The sequence below is a fragment of the Callithrix jacchus genome, chromosome 5 (assembly GCF_049354715.1).
Source record: "Callithrix jacchus isolate 240 chromosome 5, calJac240_pri, whole genome shotgun sequence".
In the NCBI taxonomy this organism is placed as follows: domain Eukaryota; kingdom Metazoa; phylum Chordata; class Mammalia; order Primates; family Cebidae; genus Callithrix; species Callithrix jacchus.
The window spans coordinates 118884200-118902308 of NC_133506.1; the positions used below are offsets into that span (position 1 = coordinate 118884200).

The 18109-nt window shown below is 43.6% G+C and overlaps 1 protein-coding gene across 7 annotated transcripts in view; it reads left to right on the forward strand.

Moving 5' to 3' along the window:
- The window catches only part of SOCS7 (suppressor of cytokine signaling 7), a 50425-nt gene that overhangs the window by 11601 nt on the left and 20715 nt on the right, over nucleotides 1-18109 (forward strand). For 3 of the 7 annotated variants that reach the window (XR_013535892.1, XR_013535891.1, XM_035301386.3), the window contains exons 3-7: nucleotides 2040-2144; nucleotides 2596-2697; nucleotides 3571-3701; nucleotides 5156-5324; nucleotides 15218-15346. Coding sequence is in view for 3 of the 7 variants with exons in the window: in XM_035301386.3 (XP_035157277.1) it covers nucleotides 2040-2144; nucleotides 2596-2697; nucleotides 3571-3701; nucleotides 5156-5324; nucleotides 15218-15346 (636 nt within the window). In the remaining 4 variants the exon portion in view is untranslated. Of the gene's footprint in view, nucleotides 1-2039; nucleotides 2145-2595; nucleotides 2698-3570; nucleotides 3702-5155; nucleotides 5325-7166; nucleotides 7283-15217; nucleotides 15347-18109 lie in introns of all 7 variants that reach the window. The other 4 variants (XR_013535893.1, XM_035301387.3, XR_013535894.1 and 1 more) reach the window with 3 other exon arrangements.

The following is an 18109-nucleotide window of genomic DNA, read 5'->3' on the forward strand; positions in this document are numbered from 1 at the left end:
GGCAGGAGAATCACTTGAACCTGAGAGGCTGAGGTTGCAGTGAGCAGAGATTTTGCCACTGCACTCCAGCCTGGAAGACAGAGTGAGACTCTGTCTCAAAAAAAAAAAAAAAGGAACACCACTGACATTTGTAGTTTGAGGTTCAGGTCAGCCTCAGCCCCCTTGAATGACATTTGTTATGTTAAGTGCTCTACCAACAGTCTAGACTGCTCTGGTCTATCAGGAAACACGCTTGTCCGGCCCCATTGCATTGCTCTGGGCAGCCAGGCTCTCAGTTACCAAGCTGTGTGGTAAGTCTGGTTCCAGCTTTCTGGAACTTCCACTGATGACTTTTGTTTATTTATTTTTGACACAGGGCCTCACTTTGTCTCTCAGGCTGAAGTGCAGTGGTATAGTCTCAGCTTACTGGATCCTCGACCTCCTGGGACCAAATGATCCTCCTACCTCAGTCTCTAGAATAACTGGGACTACAGGCATGCAGCACCATACCCAACTAATCTTTTTTATTTTTGTAGAGACGGGGTCTCACTGTGTTGCCCAGGCTGGTCTTGGAACTCCTGAGTGCAAGTGATTCGCCTACCGTGGGCTCCCAAAGTGTTGGAATTACAGGCATGAGCCACTGTAACTGGTCTCACTGATGACTTTTAGAAGAGCTTTTCTGTTTATCTTAATTAGCGTTCAAGACCTTTGTTAAAAAAAAAACTGTGTATTGGCTGGTGCAATGGCTCACGCCTGTAATCCCAGCACTTTAGGAAGCTGAGGTGGGCGGATCACCTGAGGTTGGGAGTTCAAGAGCAGCCTGACAAACATGGAGAAACCCCATCTCTACTAAAAATACAAAAAATTAGCTGGGTGTGGTGGCACATGCCTGTAATCCCAGCTACTCAGGAGGCTGAGGCACAAGAATCGCTTGAGCCCTGGAGGCGGAGGTTGCGGTGAGCCTTTGCACTACAGCCTGGGCAAAAAGAGCGAAACTCAGTCTCAAAAAAAAAAAAATCACTGTGTATTTAGGTTCTGAAAATCCAGTTTCTGTTCTTTTGGTAGATATTGGTCGCCTAATTTTCTTAACAGGGAAACATTAAAGTGCTAGCTGAGGAGCTCATTCAGCCCTGAGTAAGATAAAGGTGTTGGAAGCAACACCCTAAGGGCTAAGTGAGAGAAATCCTGAGTTTTGATCTGTGGATCAGGCCTGCCAAATCCTGGCTATCAGCTTGTGTTAATATTAATAAAATACGCTTCATCCTCTCGTGACTCAAGTGAAAAAGAAATAGAGGGAGTTGGGTGGCAAGGAGTATTGTATATGGCAGGGATCAGAACTGCATGACATGCTGGGAAGAAGAGAAGCCATGTGCCTCCTCCCGCCAAGTTCCTATGGAGAAGCTACCTCTTAGATTACCTGACTTTAGTCTGACTGTGAAAGTAGTTAATTTTTAGGACTATAAATTGTACTTTCAGCCTTTGTAGACTCAACTATTAAGAACAGATATCTCATTCAGGTAGATTCTCTTATGTGTGAATATTCTGGAAAAATCAAAATATGGATTGCCCTCTAGGAAGACATTAGGACTAACACTGGGAACTTTATGTGCATTCAGCTTACTGTGCAGTTCTTAGGTTTTCTTGGCCTTGCTTTCCATATCTGTTTGGGCAAATAACAAGCCACTTGCCTTGTTTCCTAAGGCAGGAATTGATACATAATTCTCAAAAAATAAATGGTGTGGGTTCCATTGAATAAGGAAGACCCCTTATTCAAGGTTAGATTGTAAGTCAGTGGCAGAACCAGAATTAAATGGGTTTTCTACTGTCTCTTGGTTTTGTCCTAAAGAATCCTTGACCCTTAACAGGCTAAAGGAATGATAGAATTTAAAAATCGACTTCCTGGTGTTTGGGATGATTTTAGCTCTGGGGGCATTAGGTTTTGAGCTTTTTGAGAGGGGAAGACCCCCAGCCTTGCCTGCTTTCCCTTTGCTTCCCTTTGCTTTCTGTGTCAGCTTTGGGCAAGGTGCTTCTGTAACTTGCTTGCTCCATGAATCCCTCAGGTGAAACTGTGTCGCTTGTGGATGTGGACATTTCTCAGCGGGGCCTGACCTCTCCACACCCTCCAACTCCCCCTCCTCCTCCGAGAAGAAGCCTCAGCCTCCTAGGTATAGTTTCATCCCCTCTTCACCTTCTTGCCTAGTGGGAGGGTGAGCTCCGGGGACTCGTTCTTTGCTGGGAGCTGACCACCCTTCTGGGTTTCTGATGATGACTCAATTATTTCCTAGCTCTTTCTCAGCACCCTGTCATCTCCCTAAGGAATTAAATGGGTCTCACCTGCATGCTGTAATACTTACTGTGCATATATTAATTAGATTTACATTTATCTTGCCTTGAACCCGCTGCTATTGGGCTGCATTAGAAATATCCCTACTACCCTGCTTTCCACAAGCAAACCAGAGTAAGATGGTTGTTGCCGTCTGTGCAAAAAGACTGGGTGAAGGTTGGGCCATCTTGCCCCGGAGGGCAGCCTGATAGTCCTTCTCCCTCTCCTCTGTCTTCACTGTGCTCATTCTGTGCTCACATTTCTGAACCTCTTGCTTTTGTTCTCTTTTCTAGATGATATCAGTGGGACGCTGCCTACATCTGTCCTTGTGGCTCCGATGGGGTCTTCCTTGCAGTCTTTCCCCCTACCTCCGCCTCCTCCACCCCATGCCCCAGGTTAGCTTAGTTTAGAGGCAAGACTTGTAAGAGTTGGGAGTACAAAGTATACTTTGTACCATAGAAGGATGGGAGAAATCTATTTACGGAAATAATAGCTTAGTAGAAAGTTTAAATCTCTTCCCCTTGGCTGGACCAGACTCCTTGGAAATGAGGCCAAGAACTGGTTTTCCTAACCTGTTTTCTTTATGGAGGTCAATCTGATTTTTGTTAGGGATAAAAGACTACTGAATTTCTCATCTCTTCGCTGCTGAGACTGTTTTGTAATCCTTGAGTAGATGTCACTTAAGAAACTGCCTTAATTTCAGGATAGTGAGTTTTAATAAGTTGCTGGTTTTCAAGGTTCTGTGGTTTTTCTAAGCTTTTGGTATTTACTGCAGCCTTGTAAATAAGTACCAAGCATTTAGTAGCCCATACCTGCTTTGCCAGCTTCTAGTACCCAAGGAATGAAATGAATGAAATCAGCATTCTTTTCTACTTGCCTGGCAAAATCATTAGTCTTCCTGGGCAAGTAAGCGAGTCACTATTTCCAAGGCTGCCTTATCGGCACTTCACTTCGAGGTGGGAGAAGTTGGAATCGCTCTAGGCTGGTGAAGCCCCTGAAGTAGTCACCTTAGTCAGGTTAGTGAGCAGCTCTCCTCCCACTTTCCTGGGGTTCAGTGCCCCCACTCATCCTTCACAGCTTACATGAGCCCACACAGCTTTTTGTTCCAGCCCATCCAGCTCTTTCCCACTGCTTTGGCTTCTACCCTTTCCAGCTTAGCTTCTAATGCCTTGCCCTCTTCAGTTAGCATCTCTGTTTTTGGGGGAGGGTTTATTTGTGGTTGAGAGCAATGAGGGTAAATAAGTGACCACCACTCTCTTGCCCTGCAGATGCATTTCCCCGGATTGCTCCCATCCGAGCAGCTGAATCCCTGCACAGCCAACCCCCGCAGCACCTCCAATGTCCCCTCTACCGACCTGACTCGAGCAGCTTTGCAGCCAGCCTTCGAGAGTTGGAGAAGGTAGGTGGTGCCTAAGGACTGGCAGCTTACTTATCCCATTAGCTAAATTCTGTACTCGGGTACTCCTTAATTTATTTGTTTATTTATTTTTAGAGAAGGGTCTTGCTTTGTTGCCCAGGCTAGGGTGTAGTGGCATAATCATAACTCACTGCAGCCTCAAACTCCTGGGCTTAAAGGATTCTTCTATCTCAGCCTCCTGAGTAGCTAGGGCTACAGGCACGCACGACTATACCCAGCTAAAATTTACTTATATTTTTTGTAGAGACTGGTCTTACTCTTTCCCACGCTGGTCTTGAACTCCTGGGTTCAACGTGATCCTCCTGCCTCTGCCTCCCAAAGCTCTATGATTGTAGGCATGAGCCACCACGCCCAGCCCTTATTTATTGTTTTTAGAGGAAGAGTAGTTTACTTGCTTCCATATTTACAGTGACAAAAACAGTGTATTACTGCTATTAATTCCATGAAATGTAATAAAATTGAATTTGGGGAAAAAATTTTGACATGATAAAGGCTGTAGGAGAAATGTTTTTACATAGTCTAAACTGATTTTGATAGATTAACTGACCCAATTTCCTCTTCATTTCTTGGTAGGGTCTTTGGTAATGGAATTGCAGAATTAGTATTGTTTTTTTTTTGTTGTTGTTGTCTTGTTTTGTTTTTGAGACTGAGTTTCGCTCTTGTTGCCCAGGCTGGAGTGCAATGGCGCGATCTTGCAACCTCCGCCTCCTGGGTTACTGCAACCTCCGCCTCCTGGGTTCAGGCAGTTTTCCTGCCTCAGCCTCCTGAGTAGCTAGGATTACAGTCATGTGCCACCGTAGCCAGCTAATTTTTGTGTTTTTAGTAGAGACGGGGTTTCACCATGTTGGCCAGGCTGGTCTTGAACTCCTGACCTCAGGTGATCCACCTGCCTTGGCCTCCCAAAGTGCTGGGATTATAGGTGTGAACTACTGTGCCCAGCCATTTTTTGTTTTTAAAGACAGTCTCACTGTGTCACCCAGGCTGGAGTGCAGTGGCGCTATCCAGGCCCATTGCAACCTCCACCTCCTGGTTCAAACGATTCTCTTGCTTTAGCTTCCCGAGTAGCTGGGATTACAGGCGTGTGCCACCACACCCGGCTAATTTTTGTATTTTTAGTAGAGATGGAGTTTTACCATGTTGTCCAGGCTACTTTCGAGCTCCTGACCTCAAGTGATTTGTGCACCTCATCCTCCCAAAGTGCTTGGATTACAGGTGTGAGACACCAAGTCCAGCCAGAATTATTATTATTTTACTTTGGAGGGCTAAAAGTATAGTGAGCCTGATGTTCATTGCTAATGGTTGAGATGCTCGTGTCTTTCACCTATTGAAATGTTTTGAATAATGCAGGGCATTCTCCCATGGTAAGATAGATTGTGCTGAAAACTTTGACATTTCTCTGTCCTGATAACTAGTGGAGTGCTTCTTGTCTTTGATAGTGTGGTTGGTATTGGGGGCCAATGAATTGGGAAGATGCAGAGATGAAGCTGAAAGGGAAACCAGATGGTTCTTTCCTGGTACGAGACAGTTCTGACCCTCGTTACATCCTGAGCCTCAGTTTCCGATCACAAGGTATCACCCACCACACTAGAATGGAACACTACAGAGGTAAGAGATGCTGGTAAGAGAGACTTCTTTCCCCCTTGCCTTGCTCTACCTTTGCTGTCTTTTTGCGGAAGGGATTCGGAGGAATGGAACTACGATTGGGGAAAAATTCTCTTAGACTCAGTTGAATATTGATATGGGCACTGGTTTCAGTAACTAGAAGAAATGGAGGGGGTAGGGAAGGGAGAGTAAAAGTTCCATTTAAAAGTATGGTCAGCAGCGTTTTGTCTCCTAAATAGGAGGGCCTGAACAAAACTGTTGAAGAGGCTCCCAAGAATTGAGCTAGTAAAACTCTTCAGGTAAAAGGAAGAAAGAACCTAGGACCATTAGGCAAATCACAAGCTTTGTTTGTAATTAAACTTATCATCTAGAGATACTTTGTTAAATCATATATACAGAGGAGAATTTAGTGTTGATCCAGTAACTGTTCTGTTCTGAATTTATTTGCCTGATAGTCACTTTCTCCCAGGCAGCATGGTGATAATTTCCTCTTTTGGCCAGTGTTGTAGTCTCTTAGGAAATATTCATCAAAATGCTGAGAGTTTGTGGGATCAACATGCTTTAGACTATCTGCCGTCCTCCTAGTGGTACCTCTTCCTTTGTGATCAGGTGGTACTTGAAGTGCCAGTCATGCCTAGAAGTTGACTTGTTAAACACAGCTGTCTGGATTGACTTTGTATTGAGACAGTCTGGGCCAGAAATTTGTGATGCTCATTGGTTCTGAGGCTATACATCCCTTGTCAAAATACCTGTGTATGCTACAAATAAAAAAAGCATAGAGAACTTTGGGGTGTTTCAGGGACTTGCTTCCCATCCGTCATAATCTTCCCATGGTGGTCAACCTGATATGAATGCTATGAGACATTGCATCTGAGGTAGGAGCCTCTGTCCTGCTCTTCTCAGGCACCCCAGCATCTTCCCCACTCTCAGCCCATACTACGTTGGATTTACTTGCATCTGGTTCTCTCATGAGGCAGAAAGTAGCTGTTTAGGTCAATAGAGCTTTGTTCATGGTTTCTGCCGTCCCCACTTATACCTTAGAGGTAACATGAAAAGAAAGGAACTTCTATCCAATGACCTGGGAATGAATTAAATAGCTAGGTGGGATAAGTAAGGGGGACAGCCACCTATTCTGATGTTTGTAAAAACGAAAACACACAAGCAAAAATCAAAATATGAAGCAAAACGTTTCAGAGGGAAATATTTTATTAAACCTATTCAAATGATTAGGCCATGGGAATTGTAAATAAATCCTTTAAGTTCCTGATAGGTGAGATGCCAGGAACAAGAAATCTTTCAAATGGTTCTCCCATTACTTTTTTTTTTTTTTTTTTTGAGATGGAGTCTCACTTTGTCACCCAGGGTGGAGTGCAGTGGCGCGATCCTAGCTCACTATAGCCTCCACCTCCTGGGTTCAAGCAATTCTTGTACCTCAGCCTCCCAAGTAGCTGGGATTACAGGTGTGCACGACCATGCCCAGCTAGTTTTGTATTTTTAGTAGAGGCAAGATTTCACCATGTTGGCCAGGCTAGTCTTGAACTCCTAGCCTCATGTTAATCTGCCTGCCTCAGCTTCCCAAAGTGTTGAGCTGTCAGGCATGAGCCACTGTACCTGGCCACCAATTACTTTTTGTTAAAGGGACTTTGCTTCCTTGAATAAATGGAATTTTTTTTTTAATATGGGGTCTCATGCTGCTGCCCAAGTTGGAGTGTAGTGGGATAATGCCTCACTGTAGCCTCAACCTCCCAGGCTCAAGTGATCCTCCTATCTTAGCATTGCTAGTAGCTGGGGTTAGAGGTGTGCATTACCATGTCCAGGTAATTAAAAAAAAATTTTTTTTAATAGAGACAGGGTCTCACTATGTTGCCTAGGCTGGTCTTGAACTCCTCGACTGGACCGATTCTACTGCCTTGGACTCCCAAAGTGCTGGGATTATTGACGTGAGCCACTGTGCCTGGGCTGTAAGTGGAATTTTTAATGGAAACCTTGTGAGCTTTTCAGTTGCCAGTTTGCAGTGGAACATTTGTCTTTGTGTTTTTAAAGTGATAGTGTGAGAGTAGATAGACACAATCTGCAGTTCTCTTGACTGATTAGTATCCCTTTTTTTTGTGTGTGTGTCTTTTTTTAAAGACAGGGTCTGGCTCTGTGCCCAGGCTGGAGTGCAGTGCCACTATCTCTGCTCACTGCAGCATCCACCTCCCAAGTTCAAATGATTCTCCTACCTCAGCCTCCTGAGTAGCTGGGATTACAGATAAGTGCCACCACACCCAGCTAACTTTTTTCTTTTTCTTTTTCTTTTTTTTTTTAGTTTTTAAAGATGGGGTTTCACCATGATGGCCAGGCTGGTCTTGAACTCCTGACCTCAGGTGATCTACCCACCTCAGCCTCCCAAAGGATTACAGGTGTGAGCCACCATGCCCAGCCTTATTTTTCAGTTTTCTTTTTTGAGACGGAGTCTCGCTCCTGCCCAGGCTGGAGTGCATTGGCGTGATATCGGCTCACTGCAACCTCCACCTCCTGGGTTCAGGTGATTCTCCTGCCTCAGCGTCCTGAGCAGCTGGGATTACATACGTGCACCACTATACCTGGCTAATTTTTGTATTTTTAGTAGAGATGGGGTTTCACCATGTTGATCAGGTTTGTCTCAAACTCCTGACCTCAGGTGATCTGCCCACCTCGGCCTCCCAAAGTGTTGGGATTACTGGCGTGAGCCACTGTGCCCAGCTGGGATGGGGGTTTTTCTGTGTGTCCAGGTTGGTCTTGAACTACTGAGCTCACGCGATCTGCCCACCTCTGCCTCCCATAGTGCTAGGATTACAGGGTTGAGCCACTGTGTCTGGTTCTTTTGTGTTCTTTTTGTAGGTGATTCCTTTGGAATCTGTTGCTTCAGTTTTTTGAGTTTTTTTGTTGTTTTATTTTTTTAAGTCCTAGGAGTTTAGATTCCCTTTTCCATTTGAGGTTTTAAATTTTGAGATGGGATCTTTGTAGTATGTTGAGGTATGGGGTTTTAAAGTTAAAGAAAGATTTAGATTTTTATTTTTTACACTCAACACACATGTGAATGAATGAGACCCCCAAAACTGCTGTTCCTGTCTTTTCTCAACTATTTAATATGGTCTCTAAGATGTATATACAGTTGGCCCTTGAACAACCTGGGTTTGAATTGCACAGGTCTGCTTATACATGGATTTAAAAAAATAAATATATTGGAAAAATTTTTGGAGATTTGTGACAGTTTGTAAAATCTTGCAAATAAACTATAGCCTAAAAATATCAAAAAAAATCAAAAAGGTAAGTTATGAATGCATAAAATATATGTGGATACTAGTCTATTTTAACATTTGCTACCATAAAATATATACAGATCTATTATAAAAAGTTAAAACTTGGGCTAGGTGCGGGGTCTCACACCTGTAATCCTAGCAATTTGGGAGGCCGAGACAGGCAGATTACCTGAGGTCAGGTGTTCGAGACCAGCCTGACCAACATGGAAAAACCCCATCTCTACTAAAAATACAAAAAATTAGCCAAGTGTGGTGGCGCATGCCTGTAATCTCAGCTACTTGGGAGGCTGAGACAGGAGAATTGCTTGAACCTGGGAGGCGGAGGTTGCTGTGAGCCAAGATTATGCCATTGCACTCCAACCTGGGCAATAAGAGTGAAACTCCATCTTAAAAAAAAGAAAAAAAAGTTAAAACTTTATCAAAATGCTGGGCACAGTGGTGCACACCTGTAATCCCAGCACTTTGGGAGGTCAGGATGGGTGGATCATGAGATCAAGAGATTGAGACCATCTTGGCCAACTTGGTGAAACCCTGTCTCTGCTAAAAATACGAAAATTAGCTGGGCGTGGTTGTGTGCGCCTATAGTCCCAGCTACTCGGGAGGCTGAGGCAGGAGAATTCCTTGAACTTGGGAAGCAGAGGTTTCAGTGAGCCGAGATTGTTCCACTGTACTCCAGCCTGGACAGTAGAGCGAGACTCCGTCTCAAAAGAACAAAACAAAACAAACAAAACTTTATCAAAACTTATGCATACAAACACAGACTGTACATGGCACCATTCACTGCTGAGAGAAATGGAAACAAATGTGAAGGTGCAGTATTAAATTATAACTGCATAAAAATTAACTTGTATACTGTATGTACTACTGTAATAATTTCATAGCCAACCCTGTTTCTATTGTGGTGAGCTCAAGTGTTGCAAGTATCTGTTTAAAATGCTGTGTGACACTAGTCATCACCATGTCAGCGTTTCTCTCTCCAGTTAATTGTGTATCACAGGAAAAATTGATCTCTCATGGTTCTTGTATATTTTTCATTGTGTTTAGTACAATACAGTAAACTTCAAATAATACCATGAGATTCACTAGTGCCACTAGTGTTGCTGGAAGTCCTCCCAAGAATCAGAGAAAAGTTAGGTCATTACAAGAAAAATTGCTCAGTTTGTACATAGTTTGAGGTCTGCAGCTATGGTTGTTCACCATTTCAAGATAAGTGAATTCAGCATGAGGACTGTTGTAATAAAAGAAAAAGAAACTTGTGAAGCTACTGCTGCAGCTTACGTTTGTTGTTAAATAACTTTTTAATCTCATATTGAAAATGCGACTTTTATGTGGGTGCCAGATTGCTGCTATAAGAAAAGCATACCTTGGCCAGGTGCAATGGCTCATGCTTGTAATCCCAGCCTCCCTCTGGGAGGCTAAGTAGAAAGGATCGCTTGAGGACAGGAATTAAAGACCAGCCTGCACAATATAGTGAGATCCTGTCTCTACAAAAATATATATAAATTAGCTGGGCATAGTGGTGCCTGTCTGTGGTTCCAGCTACTCGAGGCAGAAGTGAGAGGATTGCACAAAACCTGTGAGGTCAAGGCTGCAATGAGCCATGATTGCTCCACTGCACTCCAGCCTGGGTGACAGAGCAAGATTTTATCTCAAAAAAGAAAAGAGAAAAGCAAAGCATGCCTATAGATTAATATGATTTAAGAAAAAGTAAAGTCATCATATGACAAGTTAAAGCAAGAGGAAGGTGAAGGAACTAGAGTTGGAGAATTTATTGCTGGCAATGGATGGTTTGAAAATTTTAGGAAGGTTTGCCTTGAAAAATGTCAGGATTACAGGAGATGTAGCTTCCACTGACCAAGAGACAGCAGACAAGTTCCCAGACACCATGGAGAAAATCACTGAGGAGAAATGATATCTGCCTGAATAGGTTTTTAATGAAGATGAAAGTGCCCTATTCTGGGGGAAAAAAGGTCACAAAGGACATTTATAAGTGAGGAAGAGAAGTAAGAACCAGAATTTAAGGCAAGAAGGGGTAGGCTGACTTGTTTTGTGCAAATGCAATTGGGTTAATAGGACTACCTTTATTTATAAAGCCGCAGTCTTCTGGTTGTACAGCAAGAAGGGATATACAATGAGAACCTTTTTTTCTAGATTGATTTCATCAGCTTTGTCTCTGAAGTCAGAAGTACCTTGCCAGTAAGGGACTGCCTTTTAAAGGTCTTTTGATATTGGTCAATGCCCCTGGCTACCCAGAACCTCATGAGTTCAACACCAAAGATATCAAAGTGGTCTAATTTCCCCCAGACACACCGTGGATCAGGGAGTCATAAGGACCTTTAATGCTCATTGCACAGGGTACTCTATGCAAAGGATTTTAAGTGCTGTGGCAGAAGATACTGATAGAACATCATGAATGTCTGGAAGGATTCCTCCACTGAAGATGCCAATAGTTGGCTGGGTGCAGTGGCTCACGCCTGTAATCTCAGCACTCTGGGAGGCCGAGGTGGCCAGATTACCTGAGGTGTGGAGTTCGAGACCAGCCTGGCCAACATGGTGAAACCCTGTCTCTACTAAAAATACAAAAATTAGCCGGGTATGGCGGCATGCGCCTGTAATTCCAGCTACTTGAAAGGCTGAGGCAGGAGAATCATTTGAACCTGGGAGGTGAAGGTTGCAACGAGCTGAGATTGCTTCACTGCACTCCAGCCTAGGTGATAGAATGAGACTTCATCTCAAAAAAAAAAAAAAGATGCCTTAGTTGTTACAGAAAAAGTTGTGGGTCAGGTGCAGTAGCTCATGCCTGTAATTCCAGCACTTTGGGAGGCCAAAGTGGGCAGATCACTTGAACCTGGGAGTTAGAGACCAGCCTGGGCAACATAGTGAAACCACATTTCCAGAAAAGATACAAAAATTAGCTGGGCGTGGTCTTGCGTACCTGTAGTCCCAGGTACTTGAGAGGGTCAAGGCTGCAGTGAGCTGTGATCATGCCACTGCACTCCGGCCTGGGCAACAGAGTGACATCTTGACTCAAAAGAAAGTTGTGATGAAAGCCATCAAGCCCAAAACAAATTCCAGCTGAAGAAAACTGTGTCCAGAAATTGTGCGTGACTTCATAGGGTCTGTGACAGAGCCAATCAAGGAAATCATGAAAGAGATTGTGGATATGGCAAAAAAAGAAGGTGAAGGTGAAGTATTTTGAGATAGGGATCTAAGAGAAATTCGGGAACTCATAGACACCACCACATCAGAGGAATTAACTAAGGATGACTTGATGGAGATGAGTCCTTCTGAGCCAGTGCCAGATGACGAGGAAGAAGTCGTAAAAGAAACAGTGCCAGAAAACATTGATGTCAGGCAATCTGGCAGAAGGGTTCGGATTATTTGAGACTGCTTTTGAGTTATTTTAGACTTGGACCCTTCAATGATACGGGCGTTGAAACCAAAGCAAATGGTGGAAGAAGAATTGGTACCATATGGAAACATTTTTAGAGAAATGAAAAAGCAAGCCTGAGTGTGGAGGCTCATACCTGTAATCCCAGCACTTGGGAGGCCAAGGCAGGAGGATCACTTGAGACCAGGAGTTCAAGATCAGACTGGGCTGGTAGTCTCAGCTACTCAGGAGGCTGGAGCAGGAGGATCACTTGACACCAGTAGTTCGAGGCTGCAGTGAGCTGTGATCATGCCACTGCACTCCAGCCTGAGTGATAGAGTGAGACCCTGTTTGTAAAAAATAGAAAAAGCAAAAAAAGTCAGACAAATTATATAACATATTTCTGTAAATTTATACCAAGTGTGCCTTCCTTCCCTGCCTCCCCTTCCACCTTCTCTACCTCTTCTACCTCTGCCATCCCTGAGACACCCTCCTCTTCCTCTTCCTCCTCAGTCTATTCGGTGTGAAAACAATGAGGATGAAGACCTTTATCATGATCGGCTTTATGGTCACTTTATGATGATCCACTTCCATTTAATGAATAGTAAATGTATTTTCTCTTATTTTCTTAATAGTATTCCTTTTTTAAGCTTTGTTGTAAGAATACAGTATATAATATATATCACATGAAATATATGTTAATCAACTGTTTATATTATTGGTAAGGCTTTCAGTGAACAGTAAGTTATTTGTAAAGTTTTGGGGGAGTCAAAAGTTATATGTGGATTTTTTATTTTGGTGGGGATGAGGGGGATGTTGAGCCATTGGAGTTGGGTTCATGCCCCCCCCCACATTATTCAAGGCTCAGTGTACATATATAAGTCAGTCAGTCCTCAAAGTCATCAGTAGATTCTTAGAAACTGACTTTAAGCAAAATGACGTATAACAAAACCAATTTTATTTTATTTATTTTTTGAGATGGAGTTTCACTCATGTTGCCAGGCTGAAGTGCGATCGCCCAATCTCAGCTCACCGCAACCTCCGCCTCCTGGGTTCAATGAATTCTCCTGCCTCAGAGTCCTGAGTAGCTGGGATTACAGGCATGTGCCCGGAGTAGAGACAGGGTTTCTCCATGTTGGTCAGGCTGGTCTCGAACTCCTGACCTCAGGTGATCTGCCCACCTTTGCCTCCCAAAGTGCCAAGATTACAGGCGTGAGCCACTGCACCTGGCCTAACAAAACTAATTTTGCCATAGGCTAATTAGTACAAACAAGAGTCGAGTTTCTATGGCATATTTCTGGTAACAAAAAATAAAGTCTAAGAAAGACCAAACTTCTAAATAAAGACTAAAACACTTCTCATATTAAACAGTGAAGTATATGTAAACTATACACACACGTAAGAAAGATTAATAAAAACAAGTTAGATAATCATTTACCCAATTATTCCAGCTCAGGGTCACCAGTGGCTGTAGCTTATCCTGGCAGTTCAGAGTACAAGGCAAATCAACCCTGGACAGGACACCATTCCATCGTGGGGTGTATACCCACATACCCACACTCACTCAGACTAGGACAGCTTAGCATGCCATTTCACCTTATGTGCACATCTCTGGGATATGAGGGGAAACCAGCATGCCCAGAGAAAACCCATGCGGATGTGCAAACTCCACAGACAGTGGTCCTGGCCGGAAATTGATTTTTTTTTCTCATCAATGTTACAAGGAAACAGGTGTGGTGGCTCACATTTGTAATCCCAGCGCTTTGGGAGGCCGAGGCAGGTGGATCACTTGAGGTCAGAAGTTCCAAGACCAGGTGGCCAACATGGTGAAACCCTGTCTCTATTAAAAATACAAAAATTAGCCAGACGTGGTGATAGGCGCCTGTAATTTCAGCTACTCGGGAGTCTGAGGCAGGAGAATCTCTTGAACCCAGGAGGTGGAGGTTGCAGGGAGCCAAGATCAGGTCACTGCACTCCAACCTGGGGGACAGAGCGAGACCTTGTCTCCAAGAAAAAAAAAGTTACACAGAAACAACACTGAACAAAATGTTATTCAAAGACTTGCTTATATGTGTACATACACAGTCATATATGTTTAGCAACTTTTTGGTCAACAATAGACTACATATATGCCAATGTTCCCATAAGATTATATTACTGTATTTTTAGTGTACTTGTTCTATGTTTAAATACATTTAGGTACATGAATACGTATCATTGTGTTGAGTTGCCTCCAGTCTTCAGCACAATAACATGCTATACAAGTGTATAGCCTAGAGCAACAGGTTGTACCACATAGCCTAGGTATGTAGTAGGCTACACCATCTAGGTTTGGATAAGTATAGTCTGATGTTCACACAACAGAATCACCTAATGTTGCATTTCTTTGAACATATTCCTGTCATTAAGTAATGCATGACTGTATCTACACTTAATACACATAATAAGTATTTATATATATAGAGAGAGGAAGTCTTTGATTTAAAGATTAATGTTCATATTTGATGAAAAAATTTATATCCTTTTCTTCTCATTTGAAATCATTATTATTATTTTTTTGAGACGGGGTTTCACCATGTTGACCCTGTTGACCAGGATGGTCTCAATCTCTTGACCTCATGATCTGCCCACCTCGGCCTCCCAAAGTGCTGGGATTACAGGTGTGAGCCACTGCACCCGCCTCTCATTTGAAATTATTAAAGGTGGAGTAACCCTAATCTGAAATCCAAAAAGCTTCAAAATCTGAAACTTTTGCACATTGACATGATGCTCAAAGGAAATGCTTATTGGAGTGTCTTGGATTTCAGAGCTGTGATCCTGCCACAGCATTCTAGTCTGGGTGATAGAACAAAATTAATCAGAGTTTTAGATTAGGGATGTTCAACTGGTAAGTATACTGCAAATATTACAAAATCTGAAACACTTGTGGTCCCAAGCATTTCAGATAATGAATACTTGTATTTACTTAACAAAAACCTTATAAGACCTAATTTGTGTCTTAAAAAAGGCAACATCTTTTATTTTTTTAAATTTTAGTATCAGGAGAGAGCTGGAGTAAAGGCAACGTCTTTCTTACAGTTAACTGTGAGATAAGCAAGAACAGGTGGCTTCAGAGACCTTTGAGCCATCTCGCCCCCAAACTGCCCTCCCAAAAATGAGAATCATTGTTAAATATTCAAACCAGCCTCTCATACCTTCTAAAGTAAGTTTTAAAATTTTTACTTCTTAATTTTCCATGACAGGAACCTTCAGCCTATGGTGTCATCCCAAGTTTGAGGATCGCTGTCAATCCGTTGTAGAGTTTATTAAGAGAGCCATTATGCACTCGAAGAATGGGAAGTTTCTCTATTTCTTAAGATCCAGGGTTCCAGGTAAGACTGTACTTCTGTTAATTATATAACTTAACTTGGGTGTGATCCAGTTTAGTGTCAAAAAACACCACCCTTACAAAAGGCCATGGTTAAGCCTTTTTCCCCTGGCTATTGTAGCAACCACTCTCACAGAGTCCCATGGTTGATCCCCTGCCTTTGTACATTAATCTCTCAACATACTGAGGAGGAATCTTTGCTTCTCTGACCACATGAATGAGAAAACTGCTTCCATCCACCTCTGATGTCCAGGCATCGTGTGAATATTTGACATTTGGAGGAGTCCCTGATCCAGGCATCTCAACATTTATAAGCAAAGCAGAGAGGTGAGAACTCTCAGGTCCTACCCATAGAAACAGGGAAGGTAGGCCAGGCGCGGTGGCTCACGCCTATAATCCCAGCACTTTGGGAGGCTGAGGCAGGTGGATCACGAGGTCAAGGGATCGAGACCATCCTGGTCAACATGGCAAAACCCCGTCTCTACTAAAAATAACAAAAATTAGCTGGGCATGGTGGTGCGTGCTTGTAATCCCAGCTACTCAGGAGGCTGAGGCAGGAGAATTGCCTGAACCCAGGAGGTGGAGGTTGCGGTGAGTCAAGATCGCGCCATTGCACTCCAGCCTGGGTAACAACAGCGAAACTCTGTCTCAAAAAAAAAAAGCAACAGGGAAGGTAAGAGAATGTTTACCAGAAAGGCAGGGGTGAATGTCAGGGAGGCTGAATCTGGTTAGGTGTGGTGGCTGATTCCTGTAATCCCAGCACTTTGAGAGGCTGAGGTTGGAGGATTGCTTGAGCCCAGGAGTTTGAGACCCCCCTCTCTTAAAAAAATTTAAAAATTAGCCAGGCATAGTGGTCCCGGGACCACTATGGGCTGCACCATCTGTAGTCCCAGTTAGTTGGGAGGCTGAGGTGGGAGGTTGCTTGAGCTCAGGTGGTCAAGGCTGCAATGAGCTGTGATCCTGCCACAGCATTCTAGTCTGGGTGATAGAACAAAACCCTGTCTCTCCCCCAAAAAGAAGAAAAAGCCAAATCCAATTGCATGTTGCAAGCTGTTAGGAAGTATCTGCTGTGGGTTTGCCCATGTTGTACTAAACTTGCTGTCGAATAGTAGATACTTTCTTTTGTATCTTGCTGCCCCTGCCATTGATGAATACAAGACCTCTCTCCATTTGGGAGCACTGGGCTGTCGCTATCCTTGATAGTGTGGTTGTATAGGCTTCCTGCCCACTAAGTTAGGGAGGTGTCTGTACAATCTGTGAAGGGCAAGAGGGGATTGTTTGGAGCAATCTGCATTTATAGTGTTGGGTAAGACAAAATTACAAGTACATTAATATGAGGATCTTATAAGATACAAACAACTTAAGCCACGCATGGTGGCTCACACTGTAATAATCCCAGTACTTTGGGAGGCTGAGATGGGCAGGTCACTCAAGTCTAGGAGTTCAAAACCAGCCTGGACAACATGGCAAAACCCTGTCTCTATAAAATACACAAAAATTAGCCAGGTGTGATGGTGGGCATCTGTAGTCCCAGCTGCTTGGGAGGCTGAAGTGAGAGTATCACTTGAGCCTGGGAGGTGGAGGCTGCCGTGAGCCAAGATTACACCGCTGTACTCCAGCCTGGGTGACACAGCGAGACCCTGTCTTAAAACAAACAAAAAAAGCAGGGCCCAGTGGCTCATGCCTGTAATCCCAGCACTTTGAGGCCAAGGCAGCTAGATAACCTGAGAGTTGGAGCCAACTTAGCTCAAACTTGGTGAAACCCGTTTCTCCTAAAAATAGAAAAATTAGCCTGGTGTGGTGGTGGGCACCTGCAATCCCAGCTACTAGGGAGGCTGAGGCAGGAGAATTGCTTGAACCCGGGAAGTGGAGATTACAGTGAGCTGAGATCACACCATTGCACTCCAGCTTGGGTGACAGAGCAAGACTCTCTTTCAAAAACAAACAAAGAGGCCGGGCCCAGTGGCTCATGCCTATAATCCCAGCACTTTGGGAGTCCCAGGCGGGTGGATCAAGTCCCAGGCGGGAGCTCAAGAGATCGAGACCATCCTGGTCAACAAGGTGAACCCCATCTCTACTAAAAATACAAAAATTAGCTGGGCATGGTGGTGCGCGCCTGTAGTCCCAGCCACTCGGGAGGCTGAGGCAGGAGAATTGCCTGAACCCAGGAGGCAGAGGTTGCAGTGAGCCGAGATCATGCCATTGCACTCCAGTCTGGGTAACAATAGCGAAACTCCATCTCAAAAAAAACAAAAAAAACTTAAAACGAGAACTTCATGCTTTCCCACTGAATCAAATTAAGATTCTTTAACAGAATGCCAAGAAAGTGCTAGAAACTGTGGGAGTTCAGGGGAGCCACAGGCTGAAGACTAGGAACTGGATTGAGCCAGGTGACAGGAATGTTTCTTATAATCTTGGTGATTTAAATAAGGCATGACAGGGAGTGAACTGTATTAATTCTCACTTCATTTAGTTTTGTCTCAGTGCTGTCAACATAGTTGGGCCTTGTGCAATTGACTTGGTTAAAGGGAAAAGTTAGATTCCTTCCTTATAGGAGTTGACTCTGCTTAGCAGTTTTAAAATTTATGGCTTTTTAGGGGATATTTATTTAACAAATATTTATTTTGTAACTTAGTATCAAAAGTAAGCTACATCTCTGCCCTCAGAGAATTGATAGCTTCAAAGAGGGGACAGGAAGGAAGACAAAGGTAAGAGCACATATTCAAGTCAGTACAAAGCATGGTGGTGGCTGGGCGTGGTGGCTCAA